Below are 23,990 nucleotides of genomic sequence, written 5' to 3'. Positions count from 1 at the left end.
ATTGTTTTTAAATTGTGAAAGTGCAATCATTTGTTTAGCATGTTGCCTTCTTTTAAAATATATTCCTTTTTAGCATGCAGCTAGTATAAATTTGGGCTTCTCTTGTAGCTCAGACAGTAAAGAATCTGCTTGCAATGTAGGAGACCTGAGTTTGATACCTGGGTTGGAAAGATCCCCTGGGGAAGGAAATGGCTACCCACTCCAGTATTCTTATCTGGAGAATCCCATGGACAGAGAAGCCTGGTAGACTACAGTCCATGGGGGTCCCAGAGTCATATACAACTGAGGCACTAACACAGTTAGTGGCTAATCTAAATGTTAATTTGGAGACAAATAAAGTCTAATGCTCATGTTAGCTCTGATGCTTTCATTACATTTACTGTAACTATGTTTTTACAAATGCATTTAGATGCTGTTATGTGCAGCTCAGCTGACATTTCAACTTAGTTTCGTCAAAACAGTTTTAGGGAAAAGTTCACAGGGATTGCCATAGTTGTTCCAAAGTAAAGCCATGTAATGTTTGGAAAGTTCTAATTGAGGTAAAATAAGCAGTGTGGTTTTTATACAAAGGTATTTTAGTTTAATCACAGTGTCATGCATTTCACAGGGGTAGACACAACTTTGGTTTGAGAATCCAAGGATTATGTCTTTCCCAATCATCTTCTTATTTTAGGAGTGTTTTTGTGGAAGTTCTGTAACTGTACCAGAAATTGAGGGAGTCCTTTGGTTGAAAGATGATGGCAAGAAGTCCTGGAAAAAACGTTATTTCCTCTTGCGAGCATCTGGTATCTACTATGTCCCTAAAGGAAAAGCAAAGGTGCGTCCCTTCTGCTGACTTTTAGCTTCCTCATTATGCTGATTGATTTTAATCTGTAGTGAGCAGACTGACACGGTGATCCAGGCTGTGATTTGTTTCCACTCGTGAGCATTGCTTTGTTTATTGATCTATTATAAGGAAGAGGAAACCTGAAAATGTTCACTTTCTGCTCATTCATTGGGCCCATCTCGATTCTCCTGGTGAATTTGAAACCATGCTTTTATTATTTTTAAACCTTCTGCCAGAGTCGTTTTTGTTTTTTATTGTTTGGGGGAAAATAGCTTTCTGGGCTTGTAGGCATTTCAGCTTTGCTTAGGTAATGTACTTCTGCTGCGGGCCCTGGTGGTAGCTGTCATTTCTGTGCTTACGGGGCCAGCTCTGTTGAAGCTCTCTACAGGATCATCTCGTCAGGTCTTTACCACCATCTCGAGAGGTAACTGTTGTCTCCCCTTTTTAACTGGCGAGGAAACACTGACTTGAGAATTGTGCTTGAGACATGCACGGCAGGCACCGAACTGCCTGGTATCTCTTGTTCTTTCCAGAGAGCTCTATTATAATACTATATTGTATTTAATATACTATACTGTATTTAAAGTCTCTTTAAAATACCACCCTTTCCAAGTAAGGACAAGATGGTAAGTGAAATGGACTGCCTTTCTTGTTGTGTGGTAGTTTTACGGAAGAAACTTCTATAGAGAATCTCACTGTTTTGTCTTCTACAGAATAGCAATAATTTCTACTTGGTAAAGCTTGATTCTCAGGTAAAAGCTGTTACCAGTGATATTTGCTTGTTTACGTGTTATTGTTAATTCAGTCTTTTGGGGGTTTTCTTCTCAGGTCTCTCGGGACCTGGTCTGCTTTCTTCAGCTGGATCATGTAAACGTCTACTATGGACAGGACTATCGGAACAAGTACAAAGCTCCTACAGACTATTGTCTGGTGCTCAAGGTAAACATGTATCTCTTTTTAGGAATTTTAATTGATGTTAGACGTAGAGAAGGTTATTGGACATCTTAGAATAGTTTGGGTCTCCATTGGGTATACTATTTTTGCTTTATTCTATGGTGTGTAGGTTTTTTAAAGGAATGGTTAAGGGACTTCCTTAGCAGTCCAGTGGTTAGGACTTGGCACTTTCATTGCTGGGCCCGGGTTCAGTCCCTAATCGGGATTAAGATCCCACGAGCCAGGAGGCAAAGCCAATAAAGTAAATGAAGAGAGAGAGGAAGGAAGGGAGGGAGATGGGGAGGAAGGAAGGAAGCTGTGCGTTCCGTAGCTGACCCTGGTTAGAGCGATGATACTGGGAAATGGGTACTGAATTATAAACTGTGAGTCATAACATATAAAATGGATTAGATGATAAATTTGAGACTTTCATTTAATAGCAGCCTTATTTTAGGAAAACTTAGATCAGAGCCACATATGGGGTGAAGTGAGGAAGGAACATAGATATTTGTGCTTTTTAGTTCTTCTCCTATACTAACTCAGAGAAACCATCAGAGGACACTGTGCCTGAGAGTTCAAAGTAGACTGCCTCTCATCCAGTCCAGAAATAATTCTTGTCTCCCTTTTCTCCTGAACTGTGGCCCTGGTAGCCCATGCGTGTATTGTGACCTGTTTTTAGTGATTTTTTTTCCCCTTTATCCAAACTTTTGAGTTTCTCACACTTACCATATCCGAACTTTTGAGAGCTTACATTTTTACTGAATTTTATTGATAAGTTGCAACATTAGGAAAAGGTAGCATTAAAAAGTTCAATAGAGTTATGGGGATGATTAAGTTTTTTCTCATTGGCTCCATCAGAGATCCCCTTGGTAACTACTTAGGTCTACTTGTTTATATCATCTTTGCTTTTGTCTAAGAATTGTCACTTGGGTTTGAGAAGGTGGTTGTTTGGCGTTTGGGGGTAGAGTTTTGATTGCTTTGATAAAATTAGGTGTATTATAATGGTAACCCTTTATTAAGTGATCATTTTTGGAGAAAACTATTTCATTTAGTTACAGTAGCAAATAATTTTTTTTAAGTTAATATAAAGTAGCTTAATCCAGCAGTTTTCAAAATGAGGTTCAGGGTCACCTGGAGTCCCTGAGAACTTTTTGTCAAGGGACCCATGATATCAAAGTTATTCTTCTAATAATGCTAAGATGTTACTTGCCTTTTATACTCTCATTCTCACACAGGTGTATAATGGAGTTTTCTACGAGGTTACATGACATGTGATGATATCTTTGCTGCTCTGGGTAGTGGAATGTATATTTGTTACATATTCTTACATTTGACTTTTTCTCAGCTTTAATTTCTTACAAGGTAAATATAAATAAAAGTTACTTGGGGGTCTCATAACACGGAGGCAGTAAGTGGCTCAGAGTTGTCAGTGAGAACCCAAGTTCTTTCCATCTTTCCCTGTTCCATCTTCTGCATATCGGCTTATTCTCAGACCAACTCACCTCAGTCACAAATGGCCGCTGCCTCATATATAGACGCAGCAAAATCCAGCAGAGGAAGAGGGACTATTTTTCCCTCCATTTGTCTTTTTTTTTTTTTTTTTTTAAGAGGAAAGAAGTATTTCCCAGGATCTCCTCCAACAGCCCTCTCCTGGAGAAACATGCCCTCCTACATTAATCACTGGCAAGGAACAAAGCCACCATTTTTGGTTTACATTAGTCAGAATTCACTCTCTGAGATGAATCCAGGCACGTTGGGGCTCAGTCAGAAAAGAGGTAGGGAGGAGAAGAAAGCCTTGGGGAAGGCAGCCAGCTGTGTCTGTTAGGGCACTAGTAGTAAGCAGGACCATTGACTAGTATTTTAAGCCTTTTTGCAGCTCACAGAATTCTTAGGTTAAGAATATTTTTGTTCCAAGGGTTTATTGGTTTGTTTTTATAATAATGATTTGTATGCTTCATATTTGCTTCTAGTAAAGAATGCGTGTGTGTGTGTCGCTCAGTCATGTCTGACTCTTTGCAGCCCCCGTGGCCTGTAGCCCAACAGGCCCCTCTGCCCATGGGATTCTCCAGGCAAGAATACTGGAGTGGGTAACCAATCCCATTTTCACTAGTTGACTGAAGGTCGCTCAGACATGTCCGACTGTTTGCCACCCCGTGGACTACACAGTTCATGGAATTCTCCAGGCCAGAGTACTTGGAGTGGGTAGCCTTTCCCTTCTTTAGCGGCTCTTCCCAACCCAGGGATCGAAACCAGGTCTCCTGCATTGCAGACAGATTCTTTACCATCTGAGCCACCAGGGAAACTCCTCTAGAAAAATAGGTTAAACTAGTCTCCATACTTATATTATCTCTCTGTCTAGGAATATTTAATGTATTGAACTAAAAAAACAACATACCACTGGATATAGATAATAGTAAAGATAATGACCACCATTTTCTAAAGAACCAGGGTGGAAGGTACTGCCCTGGAACACTGTATGCATCCATCTCACAAGTCTGATCTAGAGTCCCCATTTTCCACATATGGAAACCACTTTAAGGGATCAGCTTGCCTGAGACCACTCAACTATCGGGCTTCTCTTGTGGCTCAGCTGGTAAAGAATCTGCCTGCAGTGCAGGGAGACCTGGGTTCGATCTCTGGATTGGGAAGATCCCCTGGAGAAGGGAAAGGCTACCCACTCCAAGTATTCTGGCCTGGAGAATTCCAGGGACTGTGTAGTCCATAGGGTCGCAAAGAGTCAGACATGACTGAGCAACTTTCACTCGACTATTAGGATTTAAGACATGTCTTTTTTCCTTATAAACTTGGCACTAGCTTTTGCCTATGTAAGTATTTTTATTCTTGAACATATGAGTTCTGAAAACCAAAAAACACTGCCACACAGGGTCGATACAAATGCAAATGTAAATATTTATAAGTGCCTGATCCCCTTCATCGGCTCTGGGCTATAATGACTGAGTCTGAATCCTTCCAGTGAAGTGCAGGAGACAGGAAGTAGGTACACACTTGTAGGAAGTCATAAAACACAGTATTTGGTAGTTTTTTAAAGATAATAATGAAAATAATAATGATGGGAAGAGATGACTCATGAAATTTGACAGTATAGAAATAAACAGGATATATGTTGATATATTATCTGAAAGACGTACACACTTGGGAGACATGTATATGCATGTATATTTAAGTTCTTAAAGGAAACCCGAGTTATAAAAATACATATACCACAATAATTGTTGGAATAGAGTCATCTTAGCTAGGACTAAATTTTCATCCCCTGAGAAGTGAGACCAAGTAATTTAATATGTTAGGTGGGAAGGAAAAAAATGGTCAGAATTTAGGGACAGAATATGAGGATGAACTTCTCAAACATTATTATTAATAAAAAGATGTTATAATGATAATCCTGGAAGTAATAAGGTGGAGTTTATAGTCTTATTTTTTAGTTTCTAGCATGTTAGTTGAGAGAATTGATTTTCAGGTCTATGTGTATTTCCAGAGTAATAAATGGATTGTGTATAGTCAATATTTTCTTTTGGCACTTGGACCAAGATTTTAGAGCATCGCTTTTTAGTTACAGAATTTTAGGAATTGTCTGTCTCATTCTAATATCTGGCATACATAGAGAAAAATAATCTGGTAGCATGATAGTAATCCAATATTTCTTAATTCTATTCTTAAATGTTTTTATTTACTTATCAATTTTTTTGCCTTTTGTCAGAGAATGCAAACTTGACAAATCAACATCATTTAAAAAATCAAATGATAACCTTTCTTTTCTAATAGCTGTTCATTTTGGTGGGGGGGGTGGGGGGTGGAGCAATTTCATTATATACAGTCTTAACTCAGAGTTGCTGTGAGTTCAGTTCCAGACCACTGTAATAAAGTGAATATTGCAATAAAGCAAATTACATGAATTTTGTGGTTTCCCAGTGAATATATTTAAAGTGTGCAATAGCATTATGTCTGTAAAAAAAGAAAACACAATGTACGTACCTTAATTTTAAAATACTTTATTGCTAAAAATGCTAACCATCATCTGAGCCTTCAGCCCGTTGTCATAGTAACAGCAAAGCTCACTGATTGCAGATCACAATAACAAATATAGTAATAATGTAGAAGTTTGGAATTTTGCAAGAATTACCCAAATGTGACACCAAGGCATGAAGTGAGGAAATGCTGTTGGAAAAATGACACCAGTAGACCTGCTCCAGGCAGGGTTGTCACAGACTTTCAATTTGTTTCTTAAAAAAACAGTAACTACAAAGTGTACCAAGGGAAAGTACAGTAAAACGAGGTATGCCTGTATTCTGTTTGGAGTCTTTAAGAAATCTAAATGTCGAGCTTCCAGTTTTTAGCAAAGAATGTCTCCTCCATACTCACTCTTAGCTCTTGTGTAATTTTTAAAGTGGTGGAATAATAGTGTAGGGTAAAAAGGAGAAAGGCAGCAAATTTAGACAATTTCACCCCTAATAAGTGAAGTCGCTCAGTCGTGTCCGACTCTTTTGCAACCCCATGGACTGTAGCCCATCAGGTTCCTTGATCCATGGGATTTCCCAGGCAAGTGGATTGCCATTTCCTTCTCTGGGGGATCTTCCCAACCTAGGGATTGAACCTGGGTCTCCCTCATTGCAGGCAGACACTTTACTGTCTGAGCTACCAGGGAAGCTATCATAAATAAAGCATAATAAAGCAGTAGTGTGACATTAATAGTCTAGGCCCTGGCATGAGATGGCATGGTTTCAACAACTGATTCCTTCGCTTGTGAGCAGCTTTGAATGCTGTCTTATCCCTTTTGTCCCTCAGTTTCTTCTCAAATAGTGGAAATAATAATATGTAACTCTTGGGGTGTTCATGAGGGTGGGATGAGCTAATATATGTGAACTACTCAGCCTAATGCCTGGTATATACTAAGTGCTCGATAAATGGCACTTTAAATACAGTAACAACATCCTAGAGGAACAGGTTACCTCCTAAGGCACGGGTGCAGAGCCTGGATGACCAAAATGAAGGCTGTAGAAGGAATGTATTTCGTGGGCAGTTGAAAAAGAATTCTTGAGGCCCTAAAATGAAGTTATCTGCAGATACTCAGTCATATCATAGTTCTCTTCAGGGCAGTATTTGGATTCTCAGGTTAGAGAATAGAATAGAGGATCACCTCTCTGGTTTTCTGTATTGTATTAATAAAAAGCACTCCCTTGTACAGAATGATGAGAACACAAACATACACTCAGGCAAGCCTCTGCTACAGTTGAGCACCCTCGAGTGTTAACTGCCTTCTGGGAAATAGAAGGAATCAGGGGAGCATGGTTTGTAAATCACCGTAAAGAGAGGGCGTGGCGATAAAGGCTCAGCCATCCTGCAGCCCTGGGTTCAGATATCTGAACCTGGCCCTGTAGGCGAGGCCTCAGGGAAGCAGGAGATGAAGAACAGCTCTTTAAGCCCTAGTTGGCAACACTGAAGAAAACACTTTCAGTCAGCTCATTTTATCTTCTTCATGAACTGTGGACCTTTCTATGTTATGCACGCTGTAGCCCAACACCTACTTCAAGCAGCTGGCAGGTAGTTCTTGCCCGTTAAATCTTGCTTGAATGAGTGAATGAAATAAAATTCCCCATCCTTCTTTTACAGAAAAATACATACACCTCTACCTGTCCTTTGCTCTTGCAAGATTCCTATGTTGGTTTATTATGACTTATACGGATCTTGTCTTCCCAGGTAGCACTAGTGGTAAAGAATCCACCTGCCAGTGCAGGAGATGCAAATGACTCAAGTTCGATTTCCTGGAATAGGAGATGGCAACCCACTCTAGTATTCTTGAAAATACTAGGGCACAGTATTTTCCATGGGCACAGGAGCCTGGCAGGGCTACAGTGCATGGGACCGCAAAGAGACACAACTGAGCGACTGAGCATACAATAAGGGCAAGGGACTAGATTCCAAGAGAAGGCTGTGGAGCCTGTACTATCAGGGGGAAAACTGTTAAGTATTGTTTTGCTAACCCGTTACTGTTGACGGCTTAATTGTTTAAAATTCCGACTGCAGCCTTCAATAACTAAATTGGCTTTGATATTAAATGTTTTCTCATTGGGGATGAGCTCTATAAAGCAATGAATAGAATGGAATAAATGGATTTACAGTTCTCTCATCAACCAGAGGGATTGATTTTTAACACTGCAGATATACATAACTTATATTTGTGGCCAAATTTTCCTGCTGCATCAAAAACTTATAAAATTGCTTATTTTATTGCTCTCATGGGTTTTCACAACAAACATTTGGTTAGAGAATTTATACAGCCTCTTGTAACTGAACATAAATTTCAATATTTCTCCAGGTGAAATAAAATTTTTCCACTGAAAAGAGAGGTAGTAATTAACAGTCATTAAATCCAGAACCAAGTGTGATTTAGGGTTTTTCTTCCCAGGGAACTAGAGGTTGTGGCTTAGTGGAGTTAAAATACTTTGAGTCTATTCTTGCACTTGCATTTTGTAGCCAAGGTCAAGTCAGTCACCTCCCATCCAAGCCTCAACCAAAAAGTACATGCTGCAGTAGAGGGGCCTGCAGAGTGATGCTCAGTCCACAGCAGGGAGCAGCACGGCCACAGGTGTGAGCTCATTGCCGTTCAGGTGCTGTGTCCTGTGCTTCAGCTCCGCCCAGGTGTGAGCTCACTGCCGTTCAGGTGCTGTGTCCTGTGCTTCAGCTCCGCCCAGGTGTTCCCCTCCAGAGAAGCACAGGAAGCTTTACCAAAGACTCTCATCTGGAGTTTTCTGATTCCATGATTTCAGTTCATTCATTCATTTACTTCCATTATAGATTAAAAATTTCACTGACTTCATTAACCTTGGTAGACTTTGTTCCTTTGAAAGGTAGAAAGGGGTATTTTGGAGTTTTCCATGATGGGAAGGATTTTTTTTTTAACTTTCAACATCTTGGCCTAAAATTTAACACAAGTTGCCTCCTTGTTTCTTAGGACCATTTACTTAGGACCATTTTATTCAACCGTATGGATATTTAAGAGGTATAAATGATTTGGCCATTATTCCAGTGACCTGTAATTTGTCAGGATATGTTTAAGCTTTGATAGAATTTATCTCTTGTTTCTCCAGGGGACTTAGTTGGGTTTTGCCTTTAATCTTGCAGCATCCGCAGATCCAGAAGAAATCTCAGTACATCAAATACCTTTGCTGTGATGACATGAGGACCCTGCACCAGTGGGTCAATGGTATCCGCATCGCAAAAGTAGGTTTTCTTTTGGTTTGATAATGGAATGATGGGTATTTAATGATATGGTTTTGGTTGTCATGACAATTATTGTTTGTTTCATATTCATAATTTTGCCAGTGTCTCAGTCTCTCAGGCCTAAGTTTCATGTTTTAAGTGTGTTTTTTCTCGGTGATGGGGATAAAATTTTACCAGCTGGCATCCATGGTAAAAGCTTATGTAGCACCAAAGTGATTTATTTTGGCTTTGGAGAATGCACTATATGGTTGTTATATAGCAGAGTTTAGCCTGAACAAAAGAATTTTTTTTTTTAATTCAACTGCCTTGGGGTTGGGGGGGAAATGAATATAGGTGGATTGTGGAACACTTTTCGGGCAATGAAAATATTTATACTCTGTACGATACTACAGTGGTAGATACATGTCTTTATATACTTGTCCAGACCCAAGAATGAACCTAAGGAAGCCTCAGGTGTCCATGTGGGCTAAATGATTATAACAAATGTACTACTCTAGTAGGTAATGTTCAGAGAAGGCAATGGCACCCCACTCCAGTACTCTTGCCTGCAAAGTCCCATGGATGGAGGAGCCTGGTGCGCTGCAGTCCATGGGGTCGCTAAGAGTCGGACACGACTGAGCGACTTCACTTTCACTTTTCACTTTCATGCATTGGAGAAGGAACTGGCAACCCACTCCAGTGTTCTTGCCTGGAGAATCCCAGGGACGGGGGAGCCTGGTAGGCTGCCGTCTCTGGGGTCGCACAGAGTCGGACACGACTGAAGCAACTTAGCAGCAGCAGCAGCAGTAGGTAATGTTAATAATGGGAGACGCTGTGAATGTACATGGGAAATCTACTCTCCTCTCAATTTTGCTGTGAACCTAAAAGTGCTCTAAAAAAAAGAAAGTCTTAAAAAAAATTAAGGACACCTTAAAGATGATATGTAGTCCTTGAAAGGATATTTATTCACTTTTAAGTAACTGAAAATTTATTATAGACATAAAATCAAAGTTGCTTTAAAAATAACTGAAAAAATATTTATGTTGATAATGAACCTAAACAGCATCAAGTATTAACTTCTTGCTGCCTTTCTAAAAATGAGGACAGATAAGAGTAGATTCCAATTTACTGCTATTCAAAGAATTTTTGAAGTATTATCGGGTATTAATTTTAATACAAACTGTGAGTCAGTAAACAGAAATGTGTCCCCTTTTCCTACCCTGTACACCCATATCATACCCAGTAAAGTTCAGATGTCCTCATTTAGTGCTTTCTGTTTAGTATGGGAAGCAGCTCTACATGAACTATCAGGAAGCTCTGAAGAGGACAGAATCGGCTTATGATTGGACTTCCTTATCCAGCTCCAGCATTAAATCAGGATCTAGTTCTTCCAGCATCCCAGGTAGGATGAAATGCCCCAGGAACTCTTCTACCAACAGGAAGGTGTCTGTATAGTGACTGATAGAGACCCGGTTATCTCAGAGTGATTTTTTTAAAACTAGGGCTATGCATAATTTCTAAATTTTAATCAGTAGGCACATGTGCTATTATTATTTTTTTAATTTTTAGAGCAGATAAGATCATGGCCTAGTTCCCATAATGTTTTGAAATGGAAAACCAGTATATGAAGTGGTAAAGCCAAGAGTTTTGTTACGAAGTTTATTTAAAAATCATATTGCTGAAAGCAAGTGTTGATGCACAGCTGGGGTAGAAAGTTGCTTGGAGAAGAGTACTCAGAATCATCATGAAACTGCCCTCCAATCCCCACAGGTTTCCTGACATTTCAGTGGAGTGGAAACAACTAGAATTTGTTCAGTATCAACAGTTAAGGAAGCTGTTTAAGTCAAACTTTATAAAGTTTTCAGAGGCAATCAGTGATACTAAAAAGGTGCTTATTTTCAGATTCCCACATCCTTTAAACAAGGATGCTGTGATCACATCTTAAAATAAAGGCTTCTTTCCCTTTAAAAGTTCCATAAATGATATCTGTATCATCTAAAAGCATACTTTTTTGTTCTAATGGCCTACTTTATGAAATAATTAAGAAATATTTATTTGATTTAGAAACTATATGACTAGATGTCATCCCTAAATAAGTAAACAGAAGCGCATTGTGAATGTGTGCACACATGGGCTAGTGTCCACACATACACTCTTTGGTCTGTCCACCTGGAGGGCTAGAAGCAGTGACAGCCCAGTAGCAGTGAGAATACCAAAAGCCTCGACCTTGGTTTCTCGATGCCATTTTCCAAAACAAAGGAGCCAGGGCTCTGGTGAGTGGCTGGTTCTAGGGCTGTGGCAGAGAATATATAAGATGAGCCTGGAGCATCGTGTGTTGAAATGCTCAAAAGAACACAGGGATGGGAGTCTATAAAAGGGACACAGGACTCAACCTACGAGAGCTCTCAGTAGCCAAAGCTGGAAAAATTCAAGCAATGAGATAACATAGGGCTCTACTCCAAATTATAAAATAAATAGCCAGCTGTCCATGGGGATATAAATAAATAATTGAATTAAATAAATGGAGAAGAGGAGACCAATATCCTGTACAGATTTCTAAGTGATTTATGCAGATATTCTGCCCTCAAGGAGGTAGAGCTTAACTCCCCCCTCGTTAATTGTGGGCTGTGCAAAGTGACTTGCTCCCCAAGAGCACAGAGTGGGGACACATAACCTCACAGTGAAGGAACCGGCCAGCACCTCGGCCGGCTGATCAGGGTAATCAGTCATATTGATAGCTTGTACCTTTGGTGCAGTGTGATGAGACTGGCATTTTCCCTCTCTTGGTCTTCCTCCCTAAATCCCATAACTTCAAAGAAAAAACATCAAACAAATCAAAATTGAGAGGCATGCTGCAGAAACCCTGACCAGTATTTCTCAAAACTCTCACGGTCATCAAAAACAAGGAAAGTCTGAGAAACTGTCATAGACATGACATGACAGCTATCTGTAATATGGTAACCTGGATGAGATCCTTGATCAGAAAATGGAAATTGTGGAAAAACTAGTGAAATCCAAATAAAGTTTGGAGTTTAGCTAATATCGAGTATTGGTTTCTTAGTCATGACACGTGGACTAGAATATTATAACATGTTAATGAGGTAAACTGGGTGCTAGGTATGTAGGAACTCTGTGCTAGCTTTCCAACTTTTCTGTAAATCTATAACTGTTCTAAAATAAAATGCTTCTTGAATTGGGAGGAAGAAACCTTTGTGGCAGTGGATTAGGAAAGGCAAAGTCAGAAGACTGTGTCAAAGCAGGGTTATAGAAAATGGAATAAGAGGAAGATTGAGAAAAAAGATGCATATTTTAAAAATTTATGCAGCACTTAATTTGGGTGCTTCCAAAGGTATTTTATGAAGTGATACAGTGCCTTTTCCCACTCCAGAGTCATCTGTCTGTATAATTAAGTATTAGGAAGACTTTTAAATGTAAATTGTAAAATCATATACATTGATGTGAAAAGAGCTCAAGAAGCTACATGTTCCAGCCTCTTGTCTTAAAGATTGCTGTCCTTTAATCTACTCTAGATTACTCTACTCAGATATTAAATTAAACTGTTAAGAAAATAGTTGGTTTTATCCTCTATTGCTTATATTTTTTACCCTGAAGATACTGTCTTAAATTTATCTAAAGGAGTTTGTGGCTCTTATCTTTGCAGTATTTTGATTAATTTGGCTGGACTTATTTAATACTGCAGTCTAATCATATCCTCTTCTCACAGAGAAGCAGGACTAGCTTTAACATTTGATTCTCTGACCAGATGCCAGACATTGGACTAGATGCTCCCATAAGGTTATCTCACCTGACTTGGTGTCCAGCGAAATTATCTTTTTAGTTCCTTCACTGTAGATGTCAGTCAGATTCCACTGTATCCTCAGCCATTCCCAGGGCCCTTGAAGATGTCTCCATGCCCTTGAGGAAGCCAGCCTGTGGCACAACTGCTTCATTGTGGTGCCAACACCCGAAACCCTAGGAAACACACTTCTCACTTGGCGGTCAAATTCTCAGTATTGTTCATTGCTGGGATAAAAGCAGTAATCATCATGTATAGATCTGAATTCATAAGTGAGAAGTCTCTGAGATGGCCTGGAGCCCGGGTTACGTAAAAAGATCAATTTTCAATGTAAAAAGATCTGTTCTCAAATGTAATGAAGATATGTTTTAAAAAAACCACTCTTCTATTCATGGTTCATTAATTTTCTTACTTGCTAGGAGTTCTTACAAGATAGGTTGTCAGGATACCAATAATGTTACATGAACCTTTTGTTGTAATTATCAGTTTCTCCTGATGAGCAGTTTAAAAAGAATCGAGATCTCCTATTTGCCCTAGGATGCGAGAGGTTTTCTAGTGGAAAACAAGGGCTGTGTCTGTGTGAAATGGGTCAGGTAAAAGTAACTTGCCGTTTTGCATCCTGTATAATCTACAGTGAAAGCTTTATACAAACGTACATATTTATACTGTCCCAATACTTATTTAATCTGACTTTTGAAAATGTTTCAAACAGAATCTCAGTCCAATCACTCCAATCAGTCTGACAGTGGAGTGTCTGACACCCAGCCGGCAGGACACGTCCGTTCCCAGAGCATGGTGAGCTCCATCTTCTCCGAGGCCTGGAAGCGAGGCACGCAGCTGGAAGAGTCCAGCAAGGTAATGTTCGGGTCAGGGCAGAGGGGACGTCTCTCTAGTGTTCTGAGGGGAGGAGGGGGAGCGTAGTGCTCTTTTATTCCTTCATTAGGAATCTTTCTTGGCCTTATCTCAGTATTCTTTCTTTGCTTCTCAGAAATGGATATTTATGAATTGGCTCTGATGATCTAAGATCTCAAAAAAAACCCCACCACCACCTAGCAGTTTTATCAGTGGCTCAGAATTTTAAGAAATGACAATCTCCCCCTTTCCTCTCTTAATTTGGATGGAGCAACAACACCCTCTAGTGGCGATACCTTGCTGTTGTTCCAGAGAAACTGCTAAGAGTTGCTTGTTACTTTATTGGCTATTAACTTATTCAGACTCCTTTTCTTTTATGCTTTTTGGCATTTCTTTGCACATTGGTGAATTTTTCTCAATTTACAGTTTATGTGGAAGACAAAATTCCCATTAATCCCCTTAAAATACCGGACCTCCAAGCCTTGCGTAGAAGGTTGTTCATTGACGCTGAAGGACAAGTGTAATTAGTGCAAGGCTGCTTAGAAACAGAGAGGTTCTCTGGCTCACCATATTACGCTGTCTCTGATGTCCTGTGGGCCGTGGTGGCCCAGCTCTGCCACTCTCAGCGGCACAGGCGCACGCTGAGGCGAGGAGCCAGAAGCTTGCCTGGTCTGGCCATTCTGTTTTCATCCAAAAATAATTTTTGTTTTTGTTTTTCTTCTCTGAATCACTTACACAAGTACATTCAGTAAGAGTTAAATGGATATTTCCCCTCAATTTATTCCTTTATTTCCATATATGGTTGATTAACTGGATTTGGGGAGGGTGGAAGAGGCATAGGTAGCCCAGTGTGGGGGTGGAACACCTTCTCTTAGGAATAAATATTTGAGAATTGGGGCCAATAACCTAAATTCTCAAGACAATGAAGTTTAACCCCCTTACCAGAGGCTCAGACTTTTAAGGAATTTTTTTCCTTCCCATATTTAATCAATTTGAATGGAACAGCACTATCTGGTGCTGATATTCCATATATATTGTGGAGAAGCTGCGCTTACAAAATTCAGGTGCCTAAAGAAAAGTCCTTTACCTTACTGAACTTAATGGTGTCATCCACATGCATTTTAAATGGTGGAACTAGCCAACTGTTAGGAGAAAGGCCCAGGGAAGCAAAGGGTCCAAATGGTCTGTGATCAAGCAGCAGAGTACCTCATGGCACATAGCTTCAGCAAGACCATGAACTCTGCCGCACAGCAGTGGCACTGTGCTTGAGTCGTGACCCCCTGTATGTTTCTTCTCCTTGTTACCACAGTCTCAGGTGCCAAATGAGAAGGCCACCACAGCTAAGTTCTCCACCCCTGCAGCAGCCAAGACAGGGTCAAGTTAAGGTCAGGGGCTGTTCTTTGGAAGCACATTAACCTGGGTGACTCCTGTAACCAGATCTTGCAAACTAATGCTTTTATGTTGATGTGCAGTTATTAAAGGAACATGGGAATGACCTGATGGGCACTAGAACTTAGCACTGTCATGAGCCTTCTAGACTACTAACCTAAGCATTCCCAGTGCTAATTAGATGTCATTCAGAATTGAAACAGATGGTTTTTCTTGGATCCTCACAGTTTGTTCAAAGAGCCCAAAAGATATACCCAGAGTTACTAAGCCGAGAGTCCTTCCTCTGCTCTCAGAAGCACTTGAACCACATTCATGCATGAGCAGCTCTAGAAAATAAATGCCCAGGTGTGGCCCTTTGGGCCATGCCAAGAGGTGCTCAGATGGGCTGGTCAGTAGGTTGTTGGCAAATTCTAGCTCCTGTGTCTTGATACATTTCCTTTAGCCTTCCAAAGTTTCCTCTCATTTTCTTCTGGCTTTTTCTGTATGGTATTTTTATGATCTTTAGCTGTAATGTTTATGAAGCATTTCTTTATGTATTTTCCAGTAAAACAAATGTAAAGAATACCCCCCTTTACCTGCATTGCTGGACTTCTGTGCATGTTGGATGCAAGTGTCTCACACGAACACGAGTGTGTGTGTCAAGCTCATTCATTGCTGTGTGACTGTGCACGCCTGCTGAACATTCTCATACTCATACCGCTCACTAGCATCAAAAAGCCATCCTCATTCTTCCGGAGGCCCTCCACCAGCTCTCCTAAACCCAGTTATGGCATCTGCTTGATGTGGATGCAGTCCTGGACTGAAAGGTGAACTCCAGTCATCTCATCTCCCTCTGCCACAGTCCAGGGGGTGGTCTGTGCTCCGAGGCCCTGGCGCTGGCCCCGGGGCAGGGTGTGTGAAAACCAGAGGTCAGAAAGCAGAGGGCATCATCCAGACAGACTTGCCACAGGAAATTATCCCCAGGTAGTTAAGCAGTCTAGGCGTCTAAGATTGGTAGGTAAACAGATTTTCTCCAGGCCCGTTACCCTGGGAGTTGGACTTTAGCCTTCCTGCCGTTGTCCGTCTTTACCATCATCAGCTGCTGCTTCCTTTCCTGCATGTCTCTGATTCCTTGCTTTTTAGTTTAACAGTCAAATCTTAACCTCTGTAACTGTTTTGTTTGTTGTGTTTTCTCTCTCCCAACCTCCCTTTTATACTCCTTTTAGGCCAGAATGGAGTCTGTGAATCGACCCTACACTTCACTCATTCCCCCTTTATCCCCACAGCCCAAGCTAGTCACCCCCTACACGGCCTCACAGCCTTCACCACCCCTCCCGCCCCCACCTCCTCCCCCTCCTCCTCCCCCGCCCCCTCCGCCTCCCCCTCCCCCTCCCCTCCCCAGCCAGTCCGCCCCGTCTGCGGGCTCCGCAGCCACGATGTTTGTCAAGTACAGCACAATAACCAGGCTGCAGAACGCCTCTCAGCATTCGGGAGCCCTGTTTAAGCCTCCCCCCGCATCAGGGATGCAGCCCTCGACCTCACTCTCAGTGAAGCCTCAGATCCTGGTACCCCCCAATGGAGTGGTGCCTCCCCCGCCCCCCCCGCCCCCGCCCCCCACTCCCGGCTCGGCTATGGCCCAGTTGAAGCCCGCCCCCTGCACCCCATCCCTGCCGCAATTCAGTCCCCCACCTCCTCCACTGAAGATCCATCACATCCAACATGGCACGCAGACAGCTCCTCCAGCGCCCCCACCTCCTCCTCCCGTCCCTGCCCCACTCCCTCCCCAGGCCCCCCCCAAGCCCCTTGTGACCTTGCCCCCAGCAGCGAGCACCAAGACTGTGCCACCCGCAGTGACACAATCGTTGCCACCCACACCTACTCCGCCAGTGCCCCCAGTAAAAAAGCAGCCGGTTCTTCCTGTGTCTCACGTTCCACCCTCTCCCCCTGTTCCTCCGGGTCCGGTGCCCCCGCCCACGCTACCCAAGCAGCAGAGCTTCAGTGTAAAACCGCCCCCCTCCCCGCTGTCCCCGGCGCCCTCTGTGGTGAAGCAGATAGCCAGCCAGTTCCCCCCACCTCCAGCCCCACCTCCCGCCGAGGGGCCGCCCTTAAAGCCTGCCTCGGTCAGCCTCACCCCACAGTCCCCCCCTGCCGTGAAAGCAAAGCCCAAGTGGCAGCCCAGCTCCGTCCCTGTCCCTTCTCCGGACTTCCCCCCTCCTCCCCCAGAGAGCAGCCTGGTGTTCCCTCCTCCGCCCCCACCGCCACCCGCCCCGGCCCCGCAGCCGCCACCGCCACCGCCGCCGCCAGCCACACCCGCAGCGGCTCCTGCCCCGGACAAAAGCAGCTCTCCGGGCAGAAAGACCAGTAAAACCTGCAGCCCCGGGGCAAAGAAACCGCCCCCGACCCCGCAGCGCAACTCCAGCATTAAGTCCAGCAGCTGTGCGGAGCACCCTGAGCCCAAGAAACCCTCAGTGGACAGTCTAATCAGCAAGTTCGCATCGCCAGCCGAACCGTCGGGGTCTCCCAGCAAGGAGACCCCACCACCTCCAGCAGCGCCCCCCAAGCCAGGAAAACTCCATCTTTCCGGAGTTAACCTTCCCGGGGTGCTCCAGCAAGGATGCCTGCCTGTGAAGGCGGCTGCGCTGAGCGGGCGCGGCAAGGACTCGGCGGTGGAGTTCCCTTCTCCTCCGTCCGATTCTGACTTCCCACCCCCTCCGCCAGAAACCGAGCTTCCTCTGCCCCCCATCGACATCCCAGCAGTGTTCTCAGGAAGCACCTCTCCAAAAGTGGCCGTTGTTAACCCGCAGCCGCAGCCCTGGTCCAAAACGTCGGTGAAGAAGGCCCCTCCGCCCACGCGACCCAAACGGAACGATAGCACCCGCCTCACTCAAGCCGAGATCTCGGAGCAGCCAGCCACGGCCGCAGTCGTGCCGCAAGTGCCCACCTCGCCCAAATCCAGCCTTAGTGTCCAGCCTGGCTTCCTGGCTGACCTCAACAGGACACTGCAGCGCAAGTCCATCACCCGGCACGGCTCGCTCTCCTCCTCCCGCGTGTCTAGAGCGGAACCCACAGCCACCATGGATGACATGGCATTGCCCCCGCCACCCCCCGAACTGCTTTCAGAGCAGCAGAAAGCCGCTTACGGAGGCAGTCATATATCAGGCTATGCAACGTTGCGGAGAGGACCGCCTCCCGCTCCCCCCAAAAGAGACCAGAACACGAAGCTCTCAAGAGATTGGTAGCTACCGTAGGATTTTATTTTCATGCAATCTGTAATCAGTTCTACAATCAGCTTACCTGATCATCTATGAATTCAGGTGTTCAGAGCCTCCTGGTATGTCGTCGTTATTCAGGTAGTGTTCAGCTGTGTGTGCGCATACATGTGCGTGTACACACATAGCTATACATATATAGATAGGTAGCGTGTATGTATATATATGTATACATATATCTATATGTATATATATAGCTGAAAGTGATTCTATTTATTCTCACTCCTAATCTGAAAACGAGTTTTGTGTATTTTGGGTGGCAGCGGCATGGAAGGGGATATATGTCTTGTCCCTTACGATTTCTGTTATCATTTGGGTTGGACCAAAAACTTCAGACTTTAGAAGATATTTTATAAATGTCCATGTGCGGCCTTTCTGTGCATGTTGCGTATTATATATTAAGGATAGATGTATAATGTGCTATTTCTCAGTTTGAGAAGACAACCAGAATGTTTGGTGTATCTATGGGGCTTTTGTGGTTTTTTTCCCCAGTTGGCTGAAGTTAGAACTGCTTGACACTTCATTTCTCTATAAAGGGGCACTTTAACTAGGAATCAGTTTCATAGAATGGGTCATAGTGCAGTGTGGGGAAATTTTCAGACACTCAGTGTGTGGTTGTGCATAGAAAACAGTAAATGTGTGGTGTAACTAAACCATTCTAGTTGCAGTACTGCTGCCATGACCCCACCGGAATCTAGAGTGTGCCCTGTCACAGGGAAGCTCTTCGCCTGTAACACGTGGATAATCTAGTGCTGTTATCCTGTAGTTCTTTCTGTACTGTTGGGATCCTTTCCTCGAGCTTGTGAAGTGCCATCAAGTTTGGTTTCATGATCCTTGCTTTGATTTATTGTAAAAGACTATCCAACAGGATACCCTCGGAATGCTCTGTCCGAGCGTGTCTTTGGGTCACCAGTTACCTCCTTATAGTGTGTGCTGTGAGTGGGTGTTGATATTAGGTATCCATAGACAGCTGCTATATCAAATACTCACATCCTTTGTCCATTATGTTGCATCATTACAAAAAACAAAATCACCTTCTGAAATGTGTCTTTTTTTGTATTGCTCTCTGAAGGGATGGATTAGAAAAGAGAAAACTGGCCCCTGTGCAGCTGTCATTAATTAGGTTTTTTGTAGCTGGTAATGTGACATACAAAGAATTCACTTAAGTATGGGACTGTCATAGAGGGAGGGGGGAAAATGAGTGTTTAGACGATTTCATCCATAGTGACCAGAGCACAATAGGGTCCTTGCTTGTTGTAGCCCGGGTGTAGAGATTTGTCCAAGTTACCAGGTATTCTGATGGAGTCTGTAGTCCAAGGACAGTAAGTGACACTACATACTGTGCATATGCAGTTCGGTGTAACATGGAACCATTGCTCTAACGACACACTGTAATTCCATATGCTTCACACTGTACTTCTGGATGTTTTATTTTCCCCTCTGAATTTTCCTTGGTTTGAGAAATGTGTACTGACTTAGCAATTTGTGATGATAAACTGACCATTAGGCCAACCTTAGAACTGCTCTTAAACGAGAGAATAAAAAGTACCTCCCCAGCAGTGATAAGTCAGCACACCTTGTAATGAACATCTGTGCCTGTTGTGAATAGGGATCACCGGTGCAACTGCGTAGTGTTCGACCCTATCTGTAAGGAAAAAGTGATGTCCATAAAGTGGGACAGAGATGGTAAATATTTCAAGAGTTAGCAAGATTGTGCTGTGTACACAGGTTTTCTCACTCTGCAACCAAGTACTGCATTAGAGAAAGTGGAACCCCCTCCCCATTGTCACATCTCCACGATGTGATAGTATACTCCTGTTTATAGAGCAATAAGAATATATACCAGTGTGCATTTGTTATAGCCCTGCTTCTTTAAAAGATACTTTAGATCTTTTTCAGTTCACAAAGTTTTATGTGCTTGATATTCTTATGAAGTGACCTTTACCACATCTAATCTTGTTCATTTAAGCATGCACTGCAATTTGAGTACATTTGAGTAACACTGCCTGGCGCCACTGTGACTCACGAATGAAGTGATTCCCCAGTCTTCTGCCCGCAGCTGTATCTTCTAAGGATCACCCTTATTTGTGAGATAGAGGACTTTTAAGACTCTGAATCCAATGGTATAAACATTCATCACTAGGGTTTTTTTATTGTGGGGGTGGTCTTTTATATAAGGATGGACAGCTCTCCCTGAGGGAAGAAATCATGTTTCCTCAGTCTTCCTTCACTCCTGATTTGAGCTGTAAAATCCAACCTTTTTTTTTTTCCAGCGGGGGATTTCCTGGGCCTTCTTGCTTTTGTCAGTCCTGACGGTAGTTATCCTGAACTGATGCTGCTTCTAGTGTATCATTTTCCTGAAAGAGCAGATATCCTTTAGAACATCAGGGACACCAAGGAGAACACTGCCAGAGGAGAGGAGCTGTGTCAGTGGCGTGGTGACTATTTGACAACAGGCTGTTGCCCTTTACATTCTTCCAAAGACAAAGGGCGGCTATTAATCAACTTTTTTTTCCCTCTTTATGTGAAACAACTGAATCAAAAAAACCAAAATGATACTTTAAATACACTGCCAGTGTTTTACTCCCTGGGTTTTTTTTTTTTTTTTTAATTGGGATTTTTGTTGGGATGTGGTTTGGAGATTGTTATCTGGGCTCTCTTCTTCCCTGGTGTGTTCAAGAAAAACACTGCCAGATGACACTGGTACTGTGCCTTCTTCCACTGCCTCCTGCTCAGCTCCTCTAACCCAGCAAGGCTTCTCCAGGTCAAGGAAGAGTCTTGTCAGTTGGCTTGGCTGTACTGAAAAATGAATAGTATCCTGCTGTTCAGGGCAGTGCAGACAGGTGCCTGTTAAGAGCCAGTGACTTGCTATTAGTGACATCCTTAACTTGTACCACAAAATTTCAAAATTGGATCCAACCTATGCTTAAAGTTTTGGCAACAACTCTGAAGGGCAGCAAAGTCTAGTCTGTTAAAACATTAAGTTCATAGTTATGTTAGATTATTCTATATTGAAGCTTGGCTTTTATTAGCCAAATACATTTTTTTTTTCCTTAGCTGCTGTAGAATTCTGCTCTTGGAAAAAGTAACTACTCTTAAGGTTTACAGGTACCCACTTCACTGTAAATTGTTTTTTTTTTTTTTTTAATTTCTGGGGCTTTTTAAAATAAGATTGCTGATTCTTCAGAAGTTACAGGAAACAGTTTTCATCAGAACATCTCAGAGGAATGTCCCACAGACCGTCCCACAGTCCTCGGACATCAAGGTGCTCCTGCCCACTGCCGGCATAGCCTGCTAAGGAAGGGCTGCGAACTATTTCGGCAGTCCCATCTCCATGTAAGTTTACTTGCCACTAAAAGCAGTCCTAAGGAGATCAAAAGTAAACAGAATTGGGGGGATCATGAAGAATAATTCCAATAGGAGCTGTGCATCCAATTAAGAGTTTCAGAAGCTGCTATTCTGGGAGAATACAACTGCTAATAAGTTCATGTCAAGGATGTTAGGCTATAAGGAGCCTGAAAAAAACTTCAGGTAACGGTCGGATTGATTTGACTATCAGGCCACCAACAGAACCCCTTATCACTCTTTTTCCCACAGTTAAGAGCAATTTTATGTTACAAACACAAGGTGATTTTAAACAAGAAAACCTTTTCCTAGTTTTCTATATTACCAAACTGTTTCATGTAGGTTTTATGTAGTTAACTTTAGAACAATGTATAACTTATGTAATCTGATAACCTCACAGATTTTGTTTAAACCAATTAAAACTGTATGATCCTATGTGATTATAGGTGTAATGACTTCCTTTAAATAATTTGGATTTGTATATTTATAAGAGGATGTTTATTTCTAAAAATCATTTTAGGTTGCAAGAACCTTTTGGCACTTGAAGTTTTGTTTTATACACTTCACATTATTTACACATAGCAAGTTATTCCTGATGCTGTAGGAATGTCTGCCCACTCACAAAGTTGAGATGTGATCCATGGAGAGATGCAAGTAGTACAGAATTAAGATGTATTTTCCTTTAAAAACTGAATGGAAGACTATTATCTCTTTACTAGTCTCCCTCAAAGTAAACACATGTGCAGTTCTTAATTGTGCCCTTAGAAGGTCTATATGTATAAGAAATTCAAAATTTAGCTGTAGAATACACTTGCTCAGTAAAAATAAGCTAAACACAATATACTTGATAAACATTTGAAGGAAATTGGTTTGCTCTTTGCTTGTTGAAGTATAAAGCATTTAGAAAACATCTGCTGTATTTCCCCAGTGCCTTGAACTCTTGGAGGAACAACATAAAAAAATCTAACAAGCAAACTTTGAGGTGCTAATGAAAGAAGGAAGGTGTTTCTAGTTTGTGCAGAAACAGAAAAAGTGACTGTCTCACGAGATGGCTTCATCTGCCTAATCAAGGTCTGGCTGCTTTCTACCAAAGATATTTAGAGTAGTGAGTCAGGTCAGGGTGATGGTGAATACTACATGTTTAAAAGATGGCCAAGTTCAGAATGAACGTAGAACATGGATGGCTACTGATACCAAGCGCATAAGTGAAGCCTCAGCCTCTTCTCAAGCAGAAGTGCTTGTGGCACTTGAACAAACCCACATTCTGCGAACTGTCCGTTGTTTGTCAAGTTTATTGTAACCCAATACCAAAAACTGCCATTTTTTCATGATTACCACCTCCTATATCTCTGTACTTGTAAATAATTTCTCCTAGGGAAAAAAAAAAGCATTAACTGGAATGTTTCAAATGACTTCACTTAATTTTATTGTCAGCCACTAGTGAACTCCTTTTATAGAAATGTACATTTAGAATATCAGCTTGTGTAAATGTCATAAAAGCATTGTTTACTGTTTTAAAGAAAAATTGCACATTTAACTGAGATTGCTCCCTCTCTTCCCATTTCTTAAAAAAAAAAAAATGGAGTAAAGGCTCACGGATATACAGTGTAGGAATATACCTTTTTAAAGCATGAAAAAGGCAAAGGGAACTGCATTAAAAGTACAGGATAGAGGACATTATTCAGATGATTATGCACAGCTCGGTAAAGATGAAGTTACAGTTTTTCTTTCAGCTTTGTTGCTATTATTTTATTCTACTTAAAATGTACACTCATTTCATTATGTGCCTTGCTCCCTGATTGTGCTAAACCTATATATAGATATATATATATGAGAGATATATTCAGTACTACTGATGTTTTTGTTCTACTGCTGGATTAAGTTATTTTCCAAGTTACTTTATTCTTGCCAAGTTACTGTCAGTAAACTATTGTAATGGCTTAGGACAGTAGTCATGCAGTCAGTGTAATTTACATGTTACCATTATGTCAGCTTATCCAGTCCTTAATAAAAAGAATACATAGATTCATTTAAACATCTGAACTGTACTGGACTGTTTGTGGATCGGCACTGTAAGAACCTGGTTTTGCTATTTATGTTGAGGTACCCAAGACAGATTGCAAGATGCACATAAAGCGTGAAGGTAAACTATAATTTGGTGTGTTCAACTGAAAATAACAAGATTTTTTCCCCTTTAAACAACAGTTAGGTAAGAACTAGAACAAAAAAGGGTGCTTTTTGTTTGGAAGCCTTGGTATCACAATCGTGTTGACTGCCGTGTCGAGGTATGTGTAAATGTGGATTTGAATGTATTTACAATCATGTTACCATTTACCAAATTAGGGCAAAAACAGGTTTCCTTTTTATATTAAAAGAACTATGT

General features: G+C 42.0%; 1 protein-coding gene across 6 annotated transcripts in view; it reads left to right on the top strand.

The window, feature by feature from the left end:
* The window catches only part of RAPH1 (Ras association (RalGDS/AF-6) and pleckstrin homology domains 1), a 102,664-nt gene extending 79,022 nt beyond the window's left edge, over positions 1-23,642 (top strand). For 4 of the 6 annotated variants that reach the window (XM_024981344.2, XM_059878845.1, XM_059878839.1 and 1 more), the window contains 6 exons: positions 674-817; positions 1,655-1,765; positions 8,900-8,998; positions 10,259-10,379; positions 13,486-13,628; positions 16,220-23,642. In XM_024981344.2, coding sequence (XP_024837112.1) covers positions 674-817; positions 1,655-1,765; positions 8,900-8,998; positions 10,259-10,379; positions 13,486-13,628; positions 16,220-18,232 — 2,631 coding nt within the window. In that variant the 3' untranslated portion in view covers positions 18,233-23,642. The other 2 variants (XM_024981349.2, XM_024981352.2) reach the window with 2 other exon arrangements.
* The last annotated feature ends 348 nt before the right edge of the window (positions 23,643-23,990 follow it).

Source organism: Bos taurus, chromosome 2 (assembly GCF_002263795.3).
Source record: "Bos taurus isolate L1 Dominette 01449 registration number 42190680 breed Hereford chromosome 2, ARS-UCD2.0, whole genome shotgun sequence".
NCBI lineage: Eukaryota > Metazoa > Chordata > Mammalia > Artiodactyla > Bovidae > Bos > Bos taurus.
This window is presented reverse-complemented; position numbering and strand designations above follow the sequence as displayed.